Raw genomic sequence first — 20,640 nt, 5'->3', positions numbered from 1 at the left:
ATCAGAACACCCTCTCTTTTTCTTGGGATTTTATTGGATAGGCACTGGTGCATCTCAGGGGGTTTTGATCCTCCTATTATGCCTAGAATCCTAGCCTGAGTAGAGAATTTGTGAATTACCCTGTTTTAACACCTAAGGTTATTCTGACGTCATAAAATATCATAACTTCTGTGAAACTCTTTATTTCTCCTTCTATCCTAAAGGATAGCCTTGCTGGGTAAAGCATCCTAGGCTGCATCTTTTTTTCATTCAGGGCTTTGAATATATCTTGCCACTCCCTTCTGGCCTGTAGTGTTTGTGTAGAGAAATCAGCTGAGAGCCTTATAGGGGTTCCCTTGTAATTTACTCTTTGCTTTTCTCTTGCTGCCTTTAGAATAACTTCTGGACCTTTCTTTTTCTGTCTTTTAAAAGGTTTCTATAGGAAAGCGATTATCTCCTTTATGAAACTTTGATGCTAGTATGCTTCTAAAACTGCCTGGCCTGGTGTCTTTTTGGAGGGCAGACATTAGTTGCCAGTTCAGGTTTTCCAGTAGTTGTTGGTTTATTCAGATGTTCCATTTCTTCTTAAATTAAGTTTGACAGTTACATTTTTCTGTGAAATTAGCCATTTCATCTGAGTATTCAAGCTTTTCACTCTAAGGTAATACATGTCTTCTTAAAAAACAAAAAAAAAATTTTGTGGTAGTTTTTAGTTATGTTGCCCCTGTCTGTTTTTTCTCTACTTTCTCATTTTTGATAGAGAAGTGTTTGTTTTCGGAGAACCAGCTTTTGGTTTTGTTGCTCTTCCCTTTATTTATTTTTTTTTCCACATACGTTTCAGCTTTTTTTCCTGTAGCAGGTGTTAGTTTTAAATAATAAGACATCTGGCAGTCTTCCGATCTTCAGATAAATAAGACATTGGGACAAGCATGATATCCTTGTAGTTATACCCAGTTATAACAGATGTATTTGTTTCACAGTGAAAATGGGCTTCTTTAAATTTTTAATCTGTTTACAACTACTTGTTTTCTTATGCTATCAATAATAATCATGATAACATTTGAAATACTCAAAGTATAGAGTGACCTCAAGCCCCATTTATTGTATCCGAACAATAAAATAGATCCCAATGAGAATTCAGTTTTATGACCTGATAACTAATACTGTTAGAAAATGACCCTACATATTGATCGTTAATTCCCTCTTTTCATTACTTACTCATTTCCTTCACAAAGATTTGTTAAACATCTTTTACATGTAAGGCATTTTACTCTAGGTAGTTTTTGTTTAAACCACAGGTGTATGTAATTCTTTAACTTTACAAATATTTATCAGCAGTAAGAGAATAATCACCTTGATTGATATAACTTTAAAATTCTTTTTTTAATCATTTATCATATTTTTTAAAAGATCAGTGCACTTTTTAAAGAGCAGCTTTAAGATTACAGAAAAATTGAGCAGAAAAGCTAGAACATTCTAATATACCCTCTTTTGTTTCATAAATTCTTTTACTTTAAGCAACTGCCTTCTTGATCTCCTTGAACTTCGTTGTAGTACATGTTTGAAAGTGTTTACATTGTTCCACATTACCTTCTACTGGAATGAACTTAAGTTTCATGTTGATGTTAAATTGATTATCATTTTTAGTTAAGGTTTCTTCGTATGTTTGGGAATTTTAATTCTTACGCTGATACTGATTTGTAGCTTCTCTCCTGTACATTTCTCCCCCTCCCGTCTTACATTCCTATAGTAGTTGTGGCCCCAGGTATCATTTTGGTAGGACTTCTTTTCAGCCTCTTCTCATGATCAGCGGAGCCCCATGTACACACTCTGGCTTCAGCTAAGGCTAGTTCTACATCTCACATTGTTTGGAACATTTTTCATCTGGGTTATCCCGTTATCCCACAGGAGCCAGATTTGTAGCCTTGCTGTCTAGAACTGGAGCCCAGCTTGTCTCTTTAGCCTCACTCAGTGTTTTACCTTTTTTTTCCCCTTCTCTTCTCTGTTTCTCCTCCAGGGAGATATTTTTCTTGTTTTTAAGTTTGATGTGTCTTTTAGGTTTTTCTCTTTTTGTTTTACCAGAAGAGGTGGATTCAAGCATGAATTTTGTGCCATATCTTCTTTTTCATCTTAATTTCATCTGACACTTGTTTTCAGAAAATGATCTCCTTCATATCTTAAGCATAAAAGGGAATGGATCTTTTCAAGATAGTTTTAAGAAGAAATTTAAAAGTAAAATATATTTTAGTTTAGTTTTTTTTTTAAGAGAAATAACTGATTATTCTTGTAGGATCATCATATTTTTTATTATGGCAAACTTTTTAAGGGTTTTGCTGTTTATAAACATTCTAAAACTTGAAAATTAGTAGAATAAGTAAATTCAGTATATAGAATGTACATGCCAATTGGACTCGCACAGTCAGTGACCAATAAACATTTATTTGACTATTCTTTCTACTTAGGGTTAAAATTGATTTCTTAAATTTGCTCAAGGTAATGGAAAATTAATCATGATAATTGTGTTAATAAGAATAAGTTAACTATAGCCCTTATAAGTATTTTGATTTAAGAAAAGGACCCCCGCAAAAAAAACTGAACAAAAAAGATAGAAAGAAAAAAGAAAAGAAAGTAAAAAAGAGAAAAGAAAAGAAAGTAAAAAAAAAAAGAAAAGAAAGCAAAAGAAAAAAAAAAGCAAAAAGAAAAATTCTTTAGAAAGACCTCAGACCAGAAACTTGTTACTTATACTGTTGTTAAGCCTTACACGTATTTTGTGTATTTTGGTACATTTAACCTTGTCTCTAGTTTTATATGAGTACCTGATTCTCATAACTTCATTACTTATACATTTTATATATTCACTGATACCTAGAAAAAAGTGATGTGTAGTATAATATTTTTAGGGATTCAGTTTCTGTATAGAGAGTTTAGTGCCTTGCAAATCTCCCAGATAGAAAGGTCCCCTGATAAATTCTGTGATTTTTATTGTCTGTCCCAATAAGGAAAGAGACTAAACATTATTGCTTGCATATTATCAATCTACCCTGAAATATAATAAATAATTCTCATTCCAATATTAGGTGTGTATTTTGGAAGTTACAGGTATTGCTTTGTGTGAAAAATGCTCATTTTCTTTTGATATACAAAGAAATAAGCTTACTTGAAAAGTAATACTTCACTTGCTTGCTCCATTTTGTAAATGTGACCACTTACATGCTCAAGCAAATTTTAAATTTGTTTACAAGCTATTGCTTTTCCTAACTAGCTTAGTTCAAAAATGCCATCCATGGCTCTTCTACTTGGAAAGAAAATAATGGACATTCTGTACTTATTTCATCTTCATCCCTCTTAACTAGTCCCAATTAGATATTAGGATAAGGAATTGGCTTATTAACTCAAATGATTGAATTGTTAAAGCATTTTATTGCTCTTATGAACTAATAATAATTATTAATATTATTACTGTTACTGAAATAGTCTTTTCAGTGATAAGATTTTCTTAGGTTAGCATAATTCCCATTTGGTTAAATCATGTTTGATTAAAAAAAAGTTTTTAATTTGAAAAATAAGATTTGACAGAGGAAAAGTTTAAATTGTCTGATCATTGGTCCTTTAACTATTAGTTATCAGCTGATTATCTACATGATAGGGAATTTTTTGGTGTATGTAATTTCTGGTGTTCATTCCAAATCTGGTTAAGGTGTGAAAACCTATTTTTATTTATTAATTTAGTGATGCTTTGTGTCCTTAGAAGACAAAAAATTTAAAAAAAAGATAAATTAGAATCTGGCTTGTATTAATTAAAAATAAAATAAATTTTTTTCTGATTACATAAAATATTTTTAATGTGATAGGAAAGTTGGAAAAGGTAACAAATAAAAATGAGAAATGTGCAATTTAGTATAATCTTTCAGCATATCTCTGTATCGGACTTCTTTGTGTGTTTTTATGGATGTGCTAACTTATGTAAAGAGCAGAATTTAATGAAATAAAAAATAAATAAACTAATGTAAATCTATGACATGCTTTAAAAAATATCTAATTTAGTAGTTTGTATGATGCAACTAGATAGATTATGCTATATAAACATATTCTATCTAGATCTCAAGAGAGCATTTTACAGTAGAATCAAAATGTCTTCTAAACCAGTGCTGTCTATTTGTGAAGATTGAAATATTCTGTTTGCTCTTTAACATGGTAACCACCAGGCACATTTGGCTGTTCATCTTTTGAAATGTGGCTAATGTGACTGAGGAATTGTATTTTAAATTTTGTTTAATTGTAATTACTTTGAATATAAATGCCTTATTTGACTAGTGGCTACAGTATTAGTGAAGATTTTAAATTAGACAAGCAAGATAGAAAAATGTCAGCTGGTGAGTAATACAGTTAAATGGAGTTAATAGTTGATTGAAAAACCTTACCCAAAATGTAGGTTCATTGCCAGTTTGGAGTCAGGTCATCCTGCAGGGTTTTTGTTGTTGTTGTTTGTTTGTTTGTTTTATTTTAAACTTGTGTCCTGTCCTCCATACTTTAATCAAAAATTTGTGTAAAGGCATGGTTAATAAATTTGTGTTCAGGATAGACTCAACACTGATAGTGTTTACTGATACGGTAAATACCAGATTCTGGATTTAGAAAGCTCTCAAAAGACTAAAAAGAAGAAACAAGAAGAAAATGAACTTTATAAGGGATTCATTTGAAATTGCTCTATGTACAGGATATGGGAATCTTTTCTAGGAATTTATGTGGAAAAAACCTAAAACAAAATGTTTTTACTTGGCTACACATCCAGTTTGGGCCAACAGTATGATGTTGTTACCAACTTACGCTATATTTAGAAAAGTTTCACATCTAGTCAGAAGTTGTTTTTTTCTCTGTGATCTAATTCTATTTGAAATATTATGTTAAGTTTTGGGTGCCATTTTTTAAAAAAGAGGCTCAGTAGAAGTTACTTTTCTAAATGAACCTGGATGAAGAATCATCTAGAAACCAAGTTATATGACTAATAGTAGGGAATTGATGTATGTTTACCTGGGAAAGAGAGGACTTGTGAGTGAAGTATGCTTAATACTTTACTTGGCCTTATCTTCAAACATTTGAAGGGCTGTCTTGTAGAAATGTTACTGAGATCATTCTCTGTAATCTCAGAGGCGATAGATGAAAGCTACAGTGAGACTGATTGGGCTCAATATACAGAAGGATTTCCTGACAAGTAGCATTCTCTAGCAGTGGCACGAGTTGCCTTATAAGATAGTTTCCTGCTGGTAGAAGTATGCTAGATGTTCATTAGCCAGGGATAAAATGTCAATAACAGCAATAAGTATTTATTGAGCACTTGTTGTCAGACATCGTGCTGATTTCTTTTAACTGATAAGAAAGCTGAGTCTTAGAGAGCTTAAGAAAGTTGCCCATAGTCCTATAACTAGGAACTGACTGAACTGATAAACTTAGTTCTGAGTCCAACCCCATGTTCTCAACTGCCCTATTATTCTGCTTCGCTTGGCAGTAATTATTGCTTTTATGGAAGCTTTGTTTAGATGTCCTCTAAGGTCCCTTCCAAACTGAGCTTAGATGACCCCATTGTAATTGCGTGGGAGGGTATATGTGAAAGCTGACTATAAGGGAGATTCATCTGGTTCTAGTATGTAACAGACTGAAATGAAGACATACTGGTGGTTGGCAGGAAGGTTAAGGAAGCTGTGATCTAACCAGTGATTAAAGTTTTAATTGAAGCAATGATTTTAAACCTATTGCTCCTTTTTACAGAGCACTAGAGTATATTGTGTTTAATTTCACCATTGAACCAAGAATGATTGTACCAGCAGAAATTAGGGTTGGAATATATGCATGGACATGTTACAATCATGAGCACACTTTTCTTGAAAAAAAATGCTGAATATGTGCATCAGATATGTTTGTTACTATTTATGTGTTCTTTTATTTCCTGACAAGTGATAGTTGAATGTTACATATTTTTGTGATGTTTTCTTTGAATTATTATTCTATCAAGATTGCTTTTAAATAATAAATGCATCAGTATAATGTATATTTAGCAAATATTCATTGAATATTTCTTCAGATGGAGACTGTGGAAATATATGCTTTAGATGTAAAACAGTTACTTGCTTGGTACATAAGTAGTGTACACTTATTAGGTATTGTTGTCATTCTCACCATGATGCAAATTATTTTGTGTACTTTTCTTACTCCCTTACTTGGTTGTAATTCATTTATCTTAATAATACTAAACACCTAAAGTTAATTACTTATTATATGTAAGGCACTGTGTTAGATACATTTACGTGCATTATTTAGTTCTCATCACAGCCCTGTAAGGGGTATGTATGAACTCTTATTCCCACCATACATGTGAATGGAGGCTCAGAGAAGATGTCTAAAGTCCTAAAGTTAGTGAACAGTGGGCTCTTGGTTTGAGCCCTGGTTGATGTTCTAAGCTAAACTGCTGTGTGTTGCTAGTTATTATAAGTTTGCTAAGTTATGAAGTTGACTGACAAGGAGTACTATAAAATAATGAGTGGGTTACTGACTTAGAATGCACTTGCACAGAAGATGTTTAAAAAATATGAGCATTGATGGTATCAGTGGATTATACCTAATCTGTATTTTCTTAAATTCTGTAATGGACTGAAAATTTTCAGAAACACCATTCATTTAATAACATTTTCAGAAAAAACTATTATATTAAATGTAGATATTGATTATAAGATATACCCATATAATAAAACTGTTACATTGTAAAAAAAACTTTCATAATAGAAATATTATTAGTAATTATTAGTATTCTAGATAGTCAGAGCAGTGTGACTGTATATACTTCAGTATTTTTGAATCTTAGCACTTTGTGATGCTTTGAGGTTCTGATTCTGTGTTTAGTTTAATACTTCATCTTTAGAACTAGGAAAGCTATTGGAGAGTATGTTAACCAGGGGTGGAGAGGAGGTAGCATACATTGATCAAACCTGCATTTCATAAAATCTGCTGTGGTTGCTGTGCAGAGAATTGATTGGAATGTGTTTTGGATCAACGTGCAGAAACCATTTAGGAAACCTGTGGTACAGGCAGCAAGTGTTAGGGAGCTTAACATAGGCAAGCGGAAAGTCTTGAAATCTGTTTAGTAATTGAGATCAGGAGATCTTGAGAGCGAATTGGATGATGGATAGGATTGGGTGTGATGGGGTAATAACGATGCATCTTTAGTTTTGATTTGTGTAACTAGGAGGGCAATGCCATTCTTGGAAATAGAGAACACTTAGAAAAGGGTGAAGCTCTGGGAAACCAAGAGATATTTTTGAGCGTGTAGAATTCTGGAAGGCCTTGAGACCTCCAAGTGGAGATAATAAATGGAGCTCAGAGCAGAGATCTGGAAAGGATATGTGAATTTAAGAGTTTTCAGCTTGTGCTTGCTGGTGGAAGGTAAGGGCTTGCATGTGAGCAGCTCTAGAGAGAATATGGAGTGAACATAAGAGAAAATTTAGAATTAAACCGTAAGGAACTCCAACATTTAATAGTCAAAGTTAGCCTGAAGAGGAGACAGGAATGTAGCAGCCAGAGTGGTAGGATACATATTAAAAGAATGGTGTGTCAAGGATATCAAAGGAAAAGTATATTTCAAGAAGAATAAGGAATATTTAGCAATGTGGAATGATGCATTGAGGAAGATGGGGCCAGAATAATATTCATTATCTTTATCAAATCTATGATCGAGTATCCTTCATTTAGATTGGATAATAGATACTAACAGATCTGCTGTTGGAAAAATTTATGTAGATATATCTTATTTTTACTTTTTTCCATGTTCTATGGTTTAGTTTTTTATTGTAGCCTTCTTTAAAAGTATAGATTATAATTTAATTCAACACTTTATGGTTCAATCAATGTAGTATCTTTTGAGATGCTAAATGGAGTTTTTGAGATTACTATTACTGCATCAAATTTTTTCCTAGCCTTCATTGCATTTTTTATTCCTCTTGAGCCTGCAAACAACCAATCCCCTACCCTTACAGGACTTTTCTTAGGAATTTATTTGTTCATTTTTTAGGATGATATTTCCTCATCTCGTACAAGTACGCAGCTTTTTAAACCTAATTGTGGGGTTTTATATTTATCTCTATTACTTCTCTTTAGGTCTGGCCAAATTATATCATACTATTTAAAAAATTTAAATATCTTGAGTCTATCATATCCTATATTAACACTTTAACAAATTTGATTTAATATGTCTTCCAGTTTATATATTATTGACCAAATTTTGAACAGGACAAAGCCATGGCCAGTCTCTGAAGAACAGCTTTAGTGGGTGATCTCGATATTGAGATTAAACCCTTGATCCACTGAACCATTTTGTTGTCCAAAAAGATACCTCACTCACATCAAGATATTATGCCTACTGTGTATCACTAGCTAGTTTTCATAATGCCCATTGACTGATATGGAGAATAGTTGGTTACTTACTTGAAAGAGGTCATTTTGGAACTTCAGGTAGACTTACTATAATCTGACTTTTAATGAGTTATTTTATTGATTAGATGGAAACAGAATGAAACTAACAAACCTTTTATAAATATTCAAATTTTATTTGTTTTAAAGCCTGTTTTAGTGATTAAGTAATTTATTTGTTCAATGCTTTTTGACTAAGCTGAGAAGTAGGATTCAGATAGGACATTAACATGACCAAAATTGCATTTTATTTGTAAATATTGTTTTGCATCTAATTCTTTGAGTACAGGTGTAATACAAGTATGTTTCTCATGTTTCTTCTGTAGTTTCACAAACCCTCAGTACATCTCTGCATACCTCTTCTTGAAACAAATTTATAGTTCTTATTTAGGCCCATTTTATCTCTTTTTTTCTTACCAATTTTTTAAGATTTATAGTTTTCCATGGTATATTATTTAAAGATTTTGTTACTTTATGTTTTGCTTTTATAATGGTATAATATTTGTGATTCATTTGATACTGTGCTAGGACATAGCATCCAGTACAGCATTGTTCCTGTTGGAATGAAAATGATATAACTCAATATAGTGGAAAGTAGGGATTACCTTTTCTGAGAGATTCACGACTGCATTCATCTGTTAAAAGTGTAAGGAACAAGGAAGTAACGCTGTTCTAAAGTTAGTCTGTGTTCTGAAGAATATACATATTTTTTGGCATCTCAGGAGCAAAGTCTATTGGTTAATTTTTTTTTTACTGTTTCCATTAATTATTTTAACTTAATGAAGAACTGCTTTGATTTGATAGTTTAATTTAATGGAAAAGGATTTATAAGAACAATGAGAACTCTAAGCACCTTTGTCTATTGAGAAGTTCCTTAATAGATAATAATGGCTTTAACAAAATCTACCATGAAAAGGATTGTTACCTGTCTGCTCCTATTGTGTTTCCTTTAAATCTAATATCTTTAATTTTTACCCAGGGTAGTGAAACCTAACTTTTTATTGTTTAAGAGCTGCATTCTTTTTTTTTTTTTAAACTCTGAAGTTGATGTCCGTTTCTATACGGAGTTAACTTTTCCCTCCTTTTTTCAATTTGATAGCTTCTGGAACTTGTGTCAGTGTGTAGAACAGTGATGCAGACATCTGTACCTTCACAAATAGTCAGTCTCGGTGCCAGATTAGTTTATAGTGCAAATCTTGAATGATAACTGCACCTGCTCTCTGTGTGGATGAAAATGCAAATGTTAGGGAAAGTATAATTTGGAGTTGTTTTAATCTTAGAATTCTGCTGTGGATTCTTCATTTGGGGTTATGGAAGTCCTGCTACTCAGAGCAAAGCAGCCTTCTTGTCCCTTTTGCTAGGTCTTAGGTGTGTTATTTTTAATAAATAACGTGCTTTTTGTGCTGTGATTCTACATCTGAGACATTACATTAGCGGTTATCTTCTAAAAACACTGGTCAAAACACTGGTCGTTTACTAAACTTAGGTTGAACTAAAACTTTCTGATCTCTGATTTATCATCTGTCAACATTGTATTTCAAAGTAAATAACCTTGAGTCGCTGAGAATATATGTAAGGGTAACTGCCATGGTAAATTATTTTCTTATGGAGGAAGAGTTCTCAATTTAATAATTAATACATTGTTTGAGAATTGATAGAATATTAAAGACATTTCATGTGGTATATTGAATGCATTTCCTACTACAGCTTGTTTGCAGTTTGGGGTGGGAAAGTAACTATGTAGGTATGCATTTCATTTATTTTTTCTGAATTTGCTTTTGCTTTAATATCACCCTTACCTTAAGCATGGGGCTTATGTCTAACAGCATTTCAAAATACTCAGAATGCTTATTGGGAAAACTGTATTTTAATCTTTATCTTTCAGCCCTAAGCAATTTGTTGGTTACTTTTGTTATCTTAAGTCATTTTGGTTCATAATTAAAAAAAAAGGCTTCATTGATATATAATTCACATATAGTACAGTTTACCCATTTAAAGCCTATTAATCAGTGGTTTTGGATATATTCATAGATATGTGCAACCATCACCAGAGTCAATTTTAGAGCATTTTCATCACCTCAGAAAGAAATCCTGTCTTTAGATACTATCCCCCTAATTTCTACCCTGCAAGCTCTAAACAATCACCAGCCTACTTTCTGTGTCTAGAGGGTTTCCTGTTTAGGACATTTCATATAAGTGGAATCATATAATACATGGCCTTTTATGACTGTCTTCTTTCACTTAGCAAAATATTTGCAAGGTTCACCCATGTTACACACTGCTTCATTCTTTTTTATGGCTTAGTAATATTCTATTTTATGGTTATACCACATTTTGTTTATCCATGTATTAGTTGCTGGACATTTGGGTTGTTTCTACCTGTTGGCTATGTGAATAGCCTTATTTGTGTACATGTTTTTGTTTGGACACGTTTTAAATTCCTTTGGATATATACCTAGGAATGGGGTTGCTGAGTCACATTGTAATTCTGTGTTTAACTTATTAAGGAACCAGGAAACTGTTTTTTCACAATGGCTACACAATTTTGTATTCCTACAAACAATGTATGAGAATTCCAGTTTTCTCTGCATCCTTTCCAACACTTATTCTTCTCCATTGAAAAACAAAATAGCCCTTCTGATGGTTCTTGTAGGTTTGATTTGCATTTCCTTGATGGCTAATGATGTTACGTATCTTTTCACATTTAGTGGCCATTTATATATTTTCCTTAAATTCAAATCCTTTGCTCGTTTTTTCACTGGTTGTCTTTTTATTATTTGTAAGAATTTTTTATATATTATGGATGTAAATTCTTTAATAGATACTTTATTTGAAAATGTTTTCTCCTAATTTGAGTCATTTTATTCACTGCCAAAATAAGTTTCTTATTTTGATGAAGTCCGAATCTCCGTTTTCTTTTGTTGCTCATGCTTTTGATGTCATTTTTGATAATCCTTTACCAAATTTGAGGACATGAAGATTTGTTTCTGTGTTTTCTTTGAAGAGTTTTATAAATTACCTGTTACATTTAGATCACTGATCCATTTTGATTTAATTTTTGTGTGTGGTATGAGTCCGACTTCATTTTATTGCATGTGGCTTGCCAGTTTTCCCAACATCATTTACTGAAAAGACTGATCTTTCTTCACTGAATGGTCTTGGTATACCTTTTGAAAACTTAGACTTGTTTATCAATTCTTAAAGTACTTTTGTACATCTTTTAGTAATTTTTACATGTATTAAGTGGGTAAGTATCCAGTATTTTACCAGTAAGTATGATATTAACTGTAGGATTCTCATAGATGCCCTTTGTCAGTTTGTGGAAGTTCCCTTCTAGTTCTAGTTTGTTGAGTATTTTATCATGAAAGGGTGTTGGATTTTGTCGAATGTTTTTTCTGCATGTGTTGAGCTGATCATGTGATTTTTTGTTTTTTATTCTGTTGGTATCATGTAATACATAGATTGATTTTCTGACATGGAACCAACCTTATATTCTTGACATAAATCTCATATTGTCATTGTATGTAATTCTTTTTATAAATTGCTAGATTTGATCTGGTTTGCTAGTATTTCACTGAAGATTTTTGTGTTCGTATTCCAGAGAGATGGACATTTGGGTTGTTTCTACCTGTTGGCTATGTGAATAGCCTTATTTGTGTACATGTTTTTGTTGGTCTGTAGTTTTCTTACAATGTATTTGTCAGGTTGTGGTGTCAGAGTAATGCTGACTTCATAAAATGAGTTTTGAAGGGTTCTCTCCTGTTCTGTTTTTTGGAAGTATTTATGAGGAATTGGTATTAACTTCTTAAAATGCTTTGTAGAAATCCATTGAAGCCACCTGGATTAGAATTTTCCTTTGTGCACTTGTTTGTTTGTTTGTTTGTTTTTTATTAATTCTGTCCTTCACTGTTTTAGGTCTATTTGGATGGTCTGTCTTGAGTAAGTTTTAGTAGTTTGCGTTTTTCTACGAATCTGTCCATTTCATCTATTCTACCACCTCTAGGGCTTGTTACTGTTATTTGCTTGTTTATTTATTTAGTGACCATGGGTTATTTTAGTGCAGAAAATTGCTCCCCTCACCCCACAGTGTTGAGCTTCTGATGGTCCTTAGGGAGGCACGCCTGTGAGTATACCCATACTCATTCTGAGATAAAGCTAGTTTTGTCAGGACCTTTTTCTACTGGTCCCTGTGGACCACACTCAGCTGTTATTACCAATGACTGCTCTTTTGTTTGCAAAAATGCCCTTGGGCATAAATTGCTCTACAAACTAATTCAGTAAATTTGTGTCCCCTTTGAAGGAGTAATTCTAGAGGTCAGGGTTGATATTTATTCTCACCCTAAGAGGACTCCTCCCCATTGTCTCTTCCCTCAGTTCTCTCCTGCAACCTAGTTGTTGAATCTGTGAATCTTTTCCTAATTGCGGTTCATCACAACCTCTGCTGTTTTTGAGACAGCCCTTGGCCTTCAACTTCCTGTCCTGGTTGCAGGTGAGGTCAATTTCTTTGGAAGAAATTGAGCTCTTTCTGTTTTATGGTTTAATTCTACCCCTAGACAAAATCTCTGAGGTAGAACTCTAAACACCCCTGCTTTAGAAGCTGAGTACTTGATGGAAGCAGTAGGCTGTCCCCTAAGTTCTAAGCTTGCCTCTCCTTGTGTGGCCTCTAGAAAAAAGAAAATATTTACCAAATATTTAGTGTCATATATACCCAACACAAATTTCTACTTTTAATGATGTTTTTATTTGTGTGGATTCTCTGAGAACATTTAGAATTTGGTTAAAATAAAATCTTCACATGTAAAATTAGAGTATAATATTTCTGGACAGGAAAATATATATCCCCAGACCATACTTGAGGAAATCTGAAGGCTTTCTGTAACAGTTACTTTATACAGTTATGTAATTGAAAGTCTCTAAATCCTAAATCTGGTTCTCTGACTTTGGAATGAACTTAATCTTTGGCAACTTCTCTTCATAGGAGAGTAAGATATGCATGAAAACTTTTCAGTAAAGTTACATAAAGCCCTTGCAGTATTGTGTTTCAGATTTCACATATAAAAAGCATTAAAATTAATTAAGCATGAAAAAAATCATAAAATTTAATAAAGATTATGCAATTAATTATTTATTAAGCATTAAAAATTTTGCCAGTCATGATTTATATTAAAACATTCTAGTGGTTTTTTAACTCAAAAATGATAGCTCTTATGTAGTAAGTTGTAAAAAAAAAAAAAAAAGAAACTGGGACTCTGCTCTGCACTCTATTTGGGAAAACCAGAATAGAATGTTAAAAAGCATTCGAATTTCCCTTAGTTATACCAAGGAAAACCAGGTGTAAGAATTTGTTATTTTGTGATTTAGAGTTTCGTGTATAAATCATAATTATTTTAAAAATTGAATCATGTTCTTTAACTATATAATTGCAGATAGATTCTTAGCAATGCAAAAAGTTATTTTTCTTTCCTAAGTTGTTTTTTTAAATGATTTTTTTTCTAAGTACTTTGTAGGTTCTTCTGTGTTAGTTTAGCTTCATAGCTCTGTTGAATAGGGTGTAAATAACTTGAAAAAAGTTAATTTTGAGGTAATTAAGATTGTTTTGATTTTCCTCCTCTTGTAAGCTGTTTGAACTGCTGGGACCTGATGGACTCGAACTTATTGAGAAACTCCTCCAGAACAGAATTACAATTGTGGACAAATTTCTTAATTCTTCAAATGATCATAAGTTGCAGGCTCTTCAAGGTAAGAAAGTATTAAGTGATAATTTTATTTAAAGGAAAAATTTATTGGTTAGCAGTCTTTTTAATATAGTTATACTTTTAATATCCTTTGGTCTATTATGTATATATATACTGATATCATTCTTTTAAGTAGATCTTAGTGATGTCAGTTTATAAAACAAATATCAATACCCTAAATAGACTATTGTATCAGATTCTATTTATGTTTATATATGGCATTTTTTGGCAGGAGATTTGGATAGACAAAATTTTTTTTATAGCAACTATGTATATATAGTGCTTACTATGGGTCACGTAGTGTTATAATTTTTAAGCTAATTTTTTATTTTAAAAACTTTCAAACCTGTATTAAGATTCAAGGGTAGTACAATAAATACTCCCATAATCTTTATGTAAATTCACCAATCATTAACATTTTGCTTCTTCCCCCCTCTCATTATCAGTCTCCACACACACGTCAACATGCACATGTGAACACACAAACACACACACATATTTTCCTACGTTTCAAATTTTTGCCGAACAGTGACTGGAAGTTGCAGATGTCATAATACTTCAGCTATAAAATCTTCAGCATATAATAACAGTCTTATACTTAACTGCAGTATGGTTATCACACCCAGCAAATTGAACATTTATATTGCCACGTATTACATACAGTTGAAAATCCTAGAAGAATCAGAGCTGTCAAGGAAGACAACAACAGCAACAACAACAAAAGCCTTACTTACTATGGGACAACTGATACCAACCTTAGGTTTTAAGTGATAAGTAGGAAAACTGAATTTCTTACATTTACTCAAATGTTCCTTGCCAGCCTTATAAATAGTTTGGAATTTTTAAAAAGTACGTGAGCATAAGAAATTAGACACCCTTCTTCAAATCAGTATCGTTCTTCAGTGTAAGGCATGTCACCTTTTCCTAACATTTATGAGTGTGGCACTAAAAGGAAATTATAAAACAGCCTTGATTTAAATCCAAAACTTCTTATGGATTTTCTTTATCCTAGAATTTGATTACTGATAATTGCCTGGAGTTGCTTTGAGATGTCTAGAAACTTTGATGTATTGAATTTAGCCACTTTGTCTTTCTGCAAGTGTCTTGGTTCTTTAAGAGTTTTGAACACTTATATGGCCTTACTCTAAGAGGACTCCCACCTGTTAAGCAGTGCTTGATCAGACTTTGCAGTAAGTCAAAGTTAAGGAGTGTTTAAAATGAGTATCTGCTAGAAGAAAAGGAATGAGTTTAAATATCTAATCTTGTGATGTAATTTCTGAGAATTTGGTGTCCATTTTGTCAGCTTTCTAACTGCTAATATGAAGATACTGACTGACTGATTCCACCTTTTAATAGTGTTAATTTATTAACGAACAGTTCGGAATGAGTCCACCTTCACATATTTGTTTTTGAAAGCTGTGGGTGCTGAGTTAGTGTTATCTTGTAGTTTCATTATGTTCATTTTGGTATGACATTTATACACAAATTTTATTCTACTAGAATAACTTTTGAGAAGCAACATGCTTTTTAACCTAAAACCAAATATTAAATTTGAATTATTTTTAAAAATTTGAACCATTAGTCTACCCTGAAATACCTTCTACTCTTCTCAAACAGCTTTTACTCTTTTAGTCTATGCTAGATCACTGTCAATGTTGCTACTAAGAAGAATAATTACACTATAGAAAATTTGAGGCATTTAAACACATAGACTGACTTTTTCTAAGGAGTGTGGTAAAGAAGCTGACAACCAACATATTTTAAGTAGAGTTTTTTTTTGTGTACATGCACTAAAATGATTTTCCTTAAATGTTTTTTGCACAGGGAAAAGACAACTGTTGAAGAAAAGAATCTTTAGACTCTTGTTACTTTATCATTGTTCTCATCCATTTATATCTTTTGATATAATTGTGTTAATGATCCTTCAGAATTCTCTTAAAACTACCAAATTGTATTTGTGTTCTTTATTAAGCTACGTTAGTAACTGACATCCTGTCCTTTTCTTTATGCCACAAAATCGCGATCTTGGTCTTAGGGAGCAATAGCTTCTTTCCATTTAGCTCTTTCTAGCTTTCATACTGATTTTCTTTGAATCTTTTTATGCAGATACATACCCACCCTACTTTATCTCTGTCCTTATTACAAGGATATGTAAAGTAGTTGAGAAGTAGGTGGATATAGTGTACTGCCTCCTAGGGTGAGGATAGTTGTAAATTAAATTCTCTTTTTGGGGCTGTTGTGGAAAATGCTTAGTACAGAGTATATCATAAAATAAAAATCAAGTTAGCTCATGCTGTCAAGTGACAGTATCTTGAGTAGTTAATACAAAACTTTTTCTGTCATAATAACATTTTAAAAGGATATATAAGCTTCTGCATGTTCTTCAGTAAAATTTTATGTTAGAATTGCTGTTAAGCTTATTTCATTTCTGCTTGACAGTCTCTACAGTTAGCTGAACCCATCAAGGAGAACCATGCACTTAAGCATTTGTGCTTTGTAACTTGATTTTTTTATTACCTATTATGTTCAATCTTACAGGATTTCAGTATATTCTGATTGATACCTTATAAAGCTGTCAATGAGGTAGCCATATTTCCTTTTTGTAATTTGAATTTCCTTGATGACCCTGAATGTATCCAATAGTATTTTGTTACTGTCACATTTGCTTAAAATGTTAATGTATTTAGCATAGCATTTAGTATGCCATCCTAAATGTTTGATTTCACATACAAAATCTTTAATATTCATTTACAGTAATAATTATATGGCATTATTCACATTTTTAAAAATTCTTTGTCGTTGGTTGTGTGACTTTGCAAATAGTTTAATTGTTTTTCATAGTTCAGAGTACATTTGAAAACTCAGTATGCTACTTGCTTTTCTAACACTGAGAATTAGTTATAAATTCAATCATTATAATAAGTGTATAAGATTTACGTAGAAAGTAGAATGTATAAGACTTAGAAAAATACTTTTTTAAGAACTATAAAATTTAGGTCTAATGTAGTTGGGGTTCTATCTTATTTCATAATTTTGAGGCGTGATAAATCTTTATTTCTCATTTTTTTTTTTGAGGCTTATAAAGCCATTAGACAGAGGGGTTATTTCCTATGATTGAGAGCTAAAATGACTTATTCAAAATCGCATAATGAGATAGTGACAAATGTCTGAGAATTGTGAAGACTTGACTTAGAATGAGTTAGAAAATTAATTTTCCCCTCTTGATGCTGTACTGAACTCCTTCCTTGCTCTGCACTGAATCTTGGAATTTGACAAAATAACTTGCACTGTGCTCCTTCAGAGTATGGACCAAGTCCATTCTTCATTATCTTCCTAGCCTAGCAGCAGTACCTGGAACATAGGTCTTCAGTGCAGTGAATGTGTATTGACTTGGATTGCTTTCAACGAAGTTCCTGTCAGTTCCTTTAGGGCTATAGTAAGCCAAAATACTACTACTTGGAAAGATTTAATTAAACACAGAAATTAATCCTGTTGGAAGAAAATTTTTCCTGCATATTGAATTGACCGAACGACAGGTTTAAACTGTACCTTGTAAACACTGAGCTTTGATTGACCAGATTCCTCTTAGTGGTTCTAGCCTTCTTCCATTCTCTTAAAAAACTGTATTTCCATGAAAAGTTGGACTGTATTTTTTTCTTTCTTTCTTTTATTTTTCACCTTCTCCATATATCCTGAGCTGTATTCTATGTTTTTTTATTTTATGTGTAAATTAGTCATAGCATATTGAGAATTTAACAGAGTAAGACCTATTACATAGGGAAAAGTTATATCTGGTATGTAAAGAATATCTTTATTATGTTAATAGTAATGCTAATTAGTATATGTATTGAAATTATATAAACAAATTATTTCAAAAATTATGAAATTGAATTTTTAGGTTCCTGATGTTATATCTAAGAAATGACAACATTAAACTGTTTAGTCTATAGGAAGAAAACATCTGCTGACTTTTCTTAAGCCACTATGTAATATCACTTAGAGACTGTGATTTTAAAAAACTCTCCTTAAAACATATAATTGAATATGCTAGTTTAAAATTTAAAAAAATGAATTCTTAGAGCATTGTGCTATTGTATATTTTGATGAGGGAAAAAAACAATGTTTTTTATAAAGATTAAACTTGTAAAATGTGATCTTAAATTTGCTTCATAGACAATTGCAAAAAAATTTTAGGAGAAAATGCTAAACCTAATTATGGCTGTCAAGTCACTATTCAATCTGAACAAGAAAAGCAGTTAATGAAACAGTATCGCAGAGAAGAGAAAAGAATTGCCAGACGGGAAAAAAAAGCTGGAGAAGATGGAGAAATTGCAGAAGGGCTGTGCTTTGATCCTAAAGAGTTGCGGATACACAGGTAATAAAAGCCAGAAACTGAAACATGCTTGTGTTGTAGTTGCTACTTTTATGTAGCATTATCATTTTTTAGTTTAGTTTTTACAATTTAGATGATTCTTATTTCTAGTCATGCTTCCTTATAAGAACAGAATTTTGTTGTATGAAAACCTAAGTATCTGGAATAAGAAAGTGGTGATCTGCTTAATTAGAATATTCCCGGTGTATCCATGTAGGTGAGAGATTTAGATTGTAGAGGTAAGCTATTTTTAGGTGCTATGCACACACCACTAGGTTAAGCTTAATGAAATGCACACAAATTTATTTTGAGATTTTTATTTTCTTTCCTAGTTCAATGAATACTTTTTCCCTTGTTCTCTAGAAGTAGAAAAGAGGAAAATGAAATAAAGGCATTATTATACATGGTATTTAAATATTGAAATCCATTTTTAAAAAAAGGAATTTGTACTTTGTTAAACATCTTTGGATTGTGACAAACAAAATTACAAATAAGGAACATTAAGTCAAACTTATCAGATGATGTTATCTAAAGATAGTACCTTAAAATGTATTTGATCCTTAAGTGATTACTGTAAAATTTCAGGATTGCTGGTATCCTCTTTTGTGCAGTTTAGTTTCTTCTCTTTTTATAATGGGAGGCTACCTGAAATAGTTATTTTAGTGGTATGGTTTCAGTATATGCCTGCGTTTGCAAGATTAAAAAAATACAGATTTAGGGTTTTTTTTTTCTTTTTTCTTTTTTCTTTTTTTTTTTGTATTTACAGAGAGCAGGCACTTATGAATGCTAGAAGCGTTCCAGTTCTGAGCAGACAGAGAGACACGGATGTTGAAAAAATTCGTTATCCCCATGTTTATGATTCCCAGGCTGAAGCCATGAAAACATCAGCATTCATTGCTGGTGCAAAGGTATGTCATTGGTATCTGACCACTTTTGGATAATATATCTATTCTGATTGACGAAATGACGCATGGATTTTCCCTGTTTCTTTGGTGACTCTGACTATATTATGCTAAATTGTCATTTGAAATATTGGGGAAAATGAGATAATGCAGTTTATGTAAATATCTTAACACACAGTAAATATTCAAAACCTATTTATTCTCCTGCCTGTCATTATTTATGCAGCTTGTGTTTTTGAGTTGTAGCAGTTGCATAACTTTTTGACCGAAATGTGTATTGTGCATTTTCCCTAGCTGCGTGAGTGTTTGTCTTCAGGAATACCATCGAGTCAGTGTACTTAAAACTCACCAACATAGTATGATTTGTGTGTGTATGATTTTTGTTTGTTCGTTTTCATTTTATTTAGACTGGTTTTCCTTTAAATTAGCTAAATTTATTTACCAGTGTTGTATCATAAAACCAGTAGTATTCTTTCTTTCCCTCTTGAATTAACAGTCTTTACCAAGGCAATTGTTTTATTTTGTATGATTATTGGGTTTTAATTTTTGATGTTCATAGATGATTTTACCAGAGGGAATCGAAAGAGAGAATAACAAGATGTATGAAGAAGTAAAGATTCCTTACAGTGAACCAATGCCAGTTGGCTTTCAGGAAAAACCAGTTTATATCCAAGACTTAGATGAGGTGAGATGATCATTTTATAAAGTTAATGTTTTTGATGCTTGGTATGTTTTTGAATAGATCTGTATTGGAAAAATTATTAGTAAAAGTTACTTGGTTAATACAGTAAAAAGATACATGCATTTGGTTACTAAATAGGTCCATACAGTAGGGGGGTTTAAATTTTAAAAAGCCTACATGCATTCCTTTACACATTAAACATATATATATATGTATATGTATTTTTATAGCTGTGTGTTTATTTTGGTTATTTTAGCTAATATTTGGTTTAACCTTCGTAAGTTGATGTGACTAAGCTGTTTTAAAGGATTCATGTATTACATCAATATAGCAAATGGTTAAGCTGTATTATAATAGAATATTTCTACAGCATCATTTTAAATCACTATACAGTATTCCATTTTATGCCTTTATTACTTTTAAATAATTTCCGTATTGTTTCAATTTTAGGTTGTTTCCTACAGTAAATTTTTATGCTAGACTAAAATTGTAATTAAATCTTTTATTAGTGAG

At 32.0% G+C, this 20,640-nt stretch overlaps 1 protein-coding gene across 3 annotated transcripts in view; it reads left to right on the top strand.

Moving 5' to 3' along the window:
• ASCC3 (activating signal cointegrator 1 complex subunit 3) overlaps positions 1–20,640 on the top strand; it is a 301,819-nt gene that overhangs the window by 45,467 nt on the left and 235,712 nt on the right. For all 3 annotated transcript variants that reach the window (XM_015235974.3, XM_072965658.1, XM_072965659.1), the window contains 4 exons: positions 14,055–14,175; positions 18,345–18,546; positions 19,310–19,451; positions 20,005–20,130. In XM_015235974.3, coding sequence (XP_015091460.2) covers positions 14,055–14,175; positions 18,345–18,546; positions 19,310–19,451; positions 20,005–20,130 — 591 coding nt within the window. The remainder of the gene's footprint in view (positions 1–14,054; positions 14,176–18,344; positions 18,547–19,309; positions 19,452–20,004; positions 20,131–20,640) is intronic.

The sequence above is a fragment of the Vicugna pacos genome, chromosome 8 (genome assembly GCF_048564905.1).
Source record: "Vicugna pacos chromosome 8, VicPac4, whole genome shotgun sequence".
Lineage (NCBI taxonomy): Eukaryota > Metazoa > Chordata > Mammalia > Artiodactyla > Camelidae > Vicugna > Vicugna pacos.
This window is presented reverse-complemented; position numbering and strand designations above follow the sequence as displayed.